This window comes from Montipora foliosa, chromosome 11 (assembly GCF_036669935.1).
Source record: "Montipora foliosa isolate CH-2021 chromosome 11, ASM3666993v2, whole genome shotgun sequence".
NCBI lineage: Eukaryota > Metazoa > Cnidaria > Anthozoa > Scleractinia > Acroporidae > Montipora > Montipora foliosa.
In genome coordinates, this window is record NC_090879.1 from 25089854 (window position 1) to 25097353 (window position 7500).

The 7500-nt window shown below is 40.1% G+C and overlaps 2 protein-coding genes across 5 annotated transcripts in view; both read left to right on the forward strand.

Moving 5' to 3' along the window:
- Positions 1 to 3397, forward strand: part of LOC137976125 (neuronal pentraxin-2-like) — a 19025-nt gene extending 15628 nt beyond the window's left edge. For all 4 annotated transcript variants that reach the window (XM_068823411.1, XM_068823409.1, XM_068823410.1 and 1 more), the window contains exons 3-4: positions 1981 to 2191; positions 2837 to 3397. In XM_068823411.1, the coding sequence (XP_068679512.1) occupies positions 1981 to 2191; positions 2837 to 3227 (602 nt within the window). In that variant the 3' untranslated portion in view covers positions 3228 to 3397. The remainder of the gene's footprint in view (positions 1 to 1980; positions 2192 to 2836) is intronic.
- LOC137976120 (neuronal pentraxin-2-like) overlaps positions 1 to 7500 on the forward strand; it is a 207046-nt gene that overhangs the window by 184530 nt on the left and 15016 nt on the right. The gene's annotated exons all lie outside the window — the stretch shown is intronic.

The following is a 7500-nucleotide window of genomic DNA, read 5'->3' on the forward strand; positions in this document are numbered from 1 at the left end:
TTTGGTTCGTTCCACTGGACATTTTCCGGAATAAACGGAACTTCTGAAAAAGTAGTCCTGTTTTCCCGTTGGAAACTTTCCGATGGAAATGTGTGTTCCATTTACAACCTTGGAAAGATCTTACCACTTCCAGGCTATTCACGGCCACATTTTTAAATTTTGGCGCGTAAAATCGCAATCACTGGGCGGCGAACGGACCTGAGTTAAATGGAACACGTTTTTCACCCGATGGAAATTTCCACCGAAATTTCCGGAAATTTTTTGCAAATGGAAAACGCCCATTGTCTCCCTTACGTCTGTGATGAGTTCGGCATAACGTAAACATTCGAGAACACTTAAATAAAGTTCCTTTCCTTGTTTTTTTTCTCTCTCTAAATTCTTGAGTCCATTCCATATTTAATTACTGATGAGGCAACTATTTCTGGTCCTAGATCATTTACGGTCCAATTTGGGGATCATTTCTGGTCCAGGGATTTCGGGGCCGGGATCATTTGTGAGCCTGTACAGATTGCATTTTTTTAGAGGTTGTCCAAAGAAGTAATGCAATTGTGAATTATATCCTTGGTAATTGGCTTTAAAATCTCCTTCCTCTTTTTCATCTATAAGTAAGAAGCAAAATCAAAATTTATCGCCAATTGCACTCTCGCATTTTTACAAGAAATGTTACACGAAATCAAGTAGGAGGAGCTTCGAATTCTGCTCGGTTCATCGCGCAATTTGAGCCTGTTAATGCTTAGTCAGAATAAATTTCCTTTTCGACACTCAATTAAAAACCACTCTTACAGATAGAAAGAAATGCAAAAGATAGGTTGAATCAAATTGATTGAACAAGCATATAACTTATTACCTATACATATGTTATATACATATTTCACAGGACAAATTACCATATGCAAATTTGATAGGCTAATAATAATAATAATAATAATAATAATAATAATAATAATAATAATAATAATAAACAGTTTAACATCGTAATGGACGTGTTAGGAGGATACAATGAGGAACTGGTGAACACCATCCGAAGTCTTGTAGGAGTTAAAAGGGGCAAAGAAGTATTGTTGAAAATGCAGAAGGTCGTTTTGTCTGAAAGTCTGCACATTGCGAGATCTTTCAAAGTGTTAACATAAGCAGATACTAACTCCGGTCAGAGACAACAGAACAATTATTTAGGATCGTCTTAGATGCTTTAATATTATTGTTTTAATAGGTCTGAAGAGATTCATTTCACATTTCTACCTTTTTAAGAGTCGAAGTTAACCTTTTAATTCGCTTATATATAGATCGATATATGTAGATACGAACTTTTTAGATATATTCAGGTTATTTTCATAGCCTTTAGGTTACGCAATTGCGCCCTATTGAGCTATGTGCTAAGCTAGCATACGAACGTTTATACTGCATAATAATAATAATAATAATAATAATAATAATAATAATAATAATAATAATAATGATATCATCATATTTTTGCGCAGGTTTTACAGAGTATAGAATTTAATAATATTCTGAATTGGCTCTCTAAGTAGAGAGATTCATATCATTATGTATATTAGAATTGTACTAGGTTCCGTACCTAATTTTTTTACTTCTAATTGTAGCTTCTCAAGTGGTGTAGGTTACGTTATGCGCCCTATACTACTCATAATGTGGACAGCATTCCAAAGTTCTATACTGCGAGATAATAATAATAATGAACTTTATTTAATTGTCAAATCGACCTAGCGCTGGGGAAACTACGAATCAAATTAAATCCAAGGTTGGTTTTTGAGGAGAGGGGAAAACCAGATATCCCAAAGAAAAACTTCTCGGAGCAGAGTAGAGAACCAACAACAAACTCAGCCCACATATGACGCCCAGTCTGAGAATCGAATCCCGGGCCACATTGGTGGGAGGGGAGTGCTCTCATCACTACACCAACCCCGCTACCCTGCTTCAAAGTAATGAGCGTACTTAAGCCGTTCTTTTTTTCCTGTATAGACTATGCCCTTCAGTTCTCAACCACTGGTGTGAGTGACTACGTCAACATTTGGGGCATGCCCGGATTGAGTCAGTTTACTGTGTGTCTTTGGATGAAATCCAGTAGCAGTAATGAAGGGACCCCGTTTAGCTATGCAGTGAACGGACAGGAAAATGAATTGCTTTTGTACAACTACGGGTCATTTGAGCTGTGCATCGGTGGTCAATGCAGGTTTGTTTTAACGGTGTAAAGTTTTTTGAAAGCGGTGGCAAACGTAAATGAGTTTCGACTGAAGATAGAAGGTAACTTGATAACGTGGATTTCATTTACCACGAAGAATCTTAAAAGTGTGACCACTTTTAATTATTGCACTTTCTTTCAAGCGTGAAGACTATCGGGTCAGAAGTCGAAGATGGCTTTTCCTGGCGTCTAACTGGATAGTGTGGCAACCAAAAATGGCTCTCTGTATTGAGATGTGATAACTTATGTTCGATATATATATCAATACATCCATCCAGCATATATGTCAAGGAATTATGGTGCCCGAAATAGGCCTGAAAAGTTTTCGGGTGGCTTTCGAGAAACGGACCCCTGTTGGCAAACCAGCCAGGCAACGAATCAGTTGATGTGTGATATCTTCTTACACGGCCTCATAGCCCTTTTCACAGTTCTTCTCGAGGAGTCCAGATCAATTGGCCACGAGTTTCATATTTTCACGGTTGGACTGGAACGAGCATGCAATGGAGGCTAAAGCGGGGCAAATAACTTGCATCTGAAAAGATTCCCCGTATCAGCCTCAATTCCATGCTAGTTCCGGTCCAACCGTGAGACTACGAAACTGGGGTATTCATGGTCATTTAACTTTTCTCGCCACAGGAGCACCGGGGTGTCAGCAAACGATGGCCTCTGGCATCACATCTGCGTGACTTGGAGAAACAGCGATGGTAGGTTGCAATTTTACAAAGATGGTACTCTGCACTACCATACAATCAACTTAAACACAGGGTACACAATCAAATCTGGAGGGTCTCTGGTGCTGGGCCAAGAACAGGATACACTTGGAGGATCATTTGATCCGAACCAGAGCTTTGTTGGACTTCTGAACGGAGTCAATGTGTGGAATACAGTTCTTTCTGCTACTGTGATCCGGAGTCTCTCAACGGCTTGCTTGTCTGGATCGGGCGATGTGTACAGCTGGTCCGATTTCAGAGATGCTATAAAGGGCAACACTGGATTGGTCGTTCCATCTAACTGTTCTCCGAGGTGAAGGGGATCAGCCAGCTCAGCGTCTGCTAAAAGCACACTGTGTTCAAATCTAAAAAAATTGCTTTAAAACATTATACGCTAGACTGTAGACGTGCTGTAATATTGAGTAAAACGCATTGCAATTGTAAGCAGAGAGAAGCCATTAAAAGAACACAGGTGGAAACAAAATAACTCTCTTCTTAATAAAATGATTTGCCTCAAATTTTCCGTTTTCAGTCCCTGTATCATGAAAATTTGGTTTATCAAACGAGTTGATAGATGTCAAAGGTCAGTTTTCCACCGTACAAAGATTGACCAGCAGATGTTTCGAGTGCTAGTCCTTCGTTCTCACAAAGGGCCATTGCTCACGAAACGTCAGGTTGTCAGTCTCTATTTGGTGGAAAATTGACGTTTTCATACTCTTTTGATACACCAAATTTTCGTGCTTCACTCCCCCACCGATGCAGCTAGGCTTAGACAGATTCTGGTCAAAATTTGTTGCAAAGTTACTGACAAACATCGCTAAAAGTTGGTCATAAGTTGCCCAAAATCCATAAAGCTTCTCCCAAAATTTAAATTGCCGCTCGGTTACTTACAACACACTTGTTGTATTTCAAATGTGAATTTCCCCTTTATGCCTCATGCTCCATACAGTCTGACTGATATTGTTGGCAATTAGGCATTGCTCTGGGCAATCTCCGTTTGCTGGGACAAAAATAATACCCCATTTGTTTGAGACATTTTGTCCAAGCCCTGATGGGCTAAGCCGTTTATTGAAAATCAGCATGGTAACCTAGGAAATACCCAAATATAGAAGACATGATCCCAGCAAAGGTGAGGGCACACCTGCCATCCACAAGATAGTAAAAATAGGGAGGGTGGGTGGGGAAAATTGACTTGACTCTGTTGAATCAACCTCCACCTAGCTTGTACAAATGGTGAATGATCTAGAGAAAATCCCGGATGACAGAAATGCCCAAACTGCAACATGGGAAATAACTAACCGAGCATGTCACAATCAGCATAAATCCATTTATTTCCTCTGGGCAATAAATTTCTTTTATACTTCATGCTCCATGCAGTCTGACTAAGTAATATTGTTGGCAAGGCATTGCTCTGGGCGAGCTCCATTCGCTGGGACACAAATAATACCACATATGTTTGGGAAATTTTGGCCAAGCCCTAATGGGCTAGGCCGTTTATTGAAAATCAGCGTGGTAATCAAGTAAATACCCAAAGAAAGAAGAGATGATCCCAGCAAAGGTGAGGGGACACACGCCACAGCCCTGAGCGAGGAACGAGTGACAGGGCCCACCCCAACCAAGGCTAAAGCAAAACCCTTGCCAACATAAGAAGAAGGTTAAGGCACAAAAAAAAAAGGACTGAAACTTTCCATACATGACCCCTGCTCATATAGCCACCTTGGCAAAAAAAAGCATAAAAATGAAACTTGCATGATAAAGCAAACGTAACAATACACAAAACCTGACCATTGCAAACTAAACAGATTACAACTTCCTGTAGTAATAGAGATAACTGCATGGCCCCATGCTCACACAGACACCAAACAGAGAAGGGTAAAAAGAGCCTAGGCATGAGTAATGATCATGCGCATTGCCATATGGCCCCTGCTCATATAGCAATCTACACATAACCTAAGTAATGTGCATTACTGCTATAGTATAGAAAGATAAAAACACTAGTGGCAACCCATTCAGTAACTGTGATAATTGACGACCATAGGCAGCAAGTACAACTCCCCAAAATTAATAGTGGTGGTTCATGAATGTAGTGGGAATTCTACTGTACATTACATGATGTAGTGTTCAGACAAGTATAGATGACTTAGAGCTAGAAAATGAGGTGCCAAAAATTGTTAACTTACAGACTGATTCAGGTCTGAGATGAGTAACTTTTGATTTTGTTAGTGAAACCAACATGCGATACCAGCTCAAGTCGTCTGGCAGTGGAACCCAGCATACCAGAAAATGACAGCCAGCTTGGCTGAATGGGTTGTAAGAATGTGACTTAATCTTCTGGAAATTTCACTGGAGAGGAAACACTTACAGCAGAGGAAGAATGTCACCTGTTCTCAATACAAAATACAACAATAAGAAGAATAAAATTGCCAAATTCCTTAAATATGATCTACATGCATGTATTTCAGGAGTTCAAACAGCACCAGCTGAAAGTTGGCCAATTACCGTCTCATATGACCCACTTCAAGCAAAAAGCCTATTGCTTGGTGTACAAGTACTGATGAGTGACTCAAGTATCATGTGATATTGACAAGAGCAGATTAGTATAAAGGCCAAACAAGACCCTAGTTACAAATGACCCAGTATTAAAATAAACAGTACTATAATACTATGACTGTAACATGACCCCTGCTCACATAGTCAGAAGAATTAATACTAGCTAGGTGTAATGAACCATGGAGGAATCTGCATGCGTGGATACAGCCAATGATTTGTTAAGGGCAGCCAGGTCACCAAAAACCCGAATGTGTGTGATCACTACAAGGAAATAAATGCAATGAAAGAGTCAGCTTTACACAAATACATGTAAGCCAATTGGATAACTGTGTCCACATACATGCACAGAAACTGACTTTCACTGTAATTAACTACATGAATAATTATTATTATGAAATTTAAATGGACATGACGACATGGCCCCTGCTCATGTAGACATGCAGTAATGTGGACTATTAATTTAAATAGAAAAGTCTGTCAATTAATAGTGGTTAAAATGCAACATGAAAGAAGCAGCACACGGGTACAGTCAAGAATCACTCCTGGATGACACTGGGATTGTATGGGGTAGCCTGGCCTCCAGGTCCATACTCCTACAAAGAGAAAATGTAAAGCAAGCGATTGAGAGTCAGCTTGTCTAGGTGAACCAATTTCGTGTTCTTCAAAAGTGCTTCAATGTTCATGTTGCACCCTGCATAAAGGGCAGTGATTATAAGTGTGACTGCCTGCTACGAAAACCCTGAAAAAACTCTTGTGGGGAACATAGTCTTCTTGACGACACTGCAGTCACACATGCCCTGAAGAGAGAGGCAATCATGCCCTAGCAGGTAGAGAGTATCTGAGTTTAGAAAATGGGTTATAATGTCTAGATGACCTTCGTACATCATATATAAGTGAGAAAACGTGAAAGCATATAGAGCATGGCATACACCGTATGTAAGAATTATAATATTATTATTGGTAATGTATATTATTATTGATAATGTTAACTAAGCCTGGTTATCCTTGTGTTGGCGAAAACCTTGGAATTTGATGCAGATTCAGGGAATAACATCTTGGTATGAAATAAACGCTTGGGTGGCATCAAAAGCAAGGAGAAACAAAAAATGAAAGACACTGGCAAAAATGTTAGTAACCCATAAGGCAAACCCGGTTGTGAATACAACTCAGAACATAGACACAAGGCCAGAGGGTGAGGCTAATCACGTGGGTGGGTGGGTCGTGGGTCATGGGTCGTGTTTGTTTGAAGATAAAAAATTATATATATATATACAATGTATATATATATATATATATATATATATATATATCTATATATTAGCTAAATATACCGGTAAGATTACATTAGCTTAGCAAGAGATGGCAGACAAAACCGCTGTTGCGAGAGGGCATTTGAAACAGTATAAAAGTAATACATGACGTGTATACATGGAGGATCTCGGACCCACGACCCACTACTCACAACCCATGACTCACAACCCACCCACCCATGCTGATTAGACACTCTCAAAGCCAGACAGCAATGCTAACATATAACACAGAAAAACACGAGTGTAGCGGGGTAAGCATGGCAGATATAGTACACACATTGTCGCCGTAACAAGTACCCCTATGCTGCATTATATATATGTTAAGTGGCAGACATATTGAAAAAAACTTGTGCTTGGTGCTGCAACAACACACAAGTGCTCATGACTGCACGTAATAACTCCAATAATATACCGCACACCGGTAGCTCAGCTGGTTGAGCATCTGGCTGCGGGTTCAAACCCCGGCCGGATCAACACTCAGGATCTTAAAATAACTGAGGAGAAAGTGCTGCCTTTGTAATTTCATCTGCAAATGGTTAGACTTTCAAGTCTTCTCGGATAAGGACTATAAACCGTAGGCCCCGTCTCACAAATACCTTCTATGTTCATAAGTTACCTGTGGGACGTTAAAGAACCCACACACTATTCGATAAGAGTAGGGGATGTAGTCCCCGGTGTTGTGGCTGTCCTGTCCTCACCAGCAGAAGTGGCCGGCTTGGCGTGATGTCTC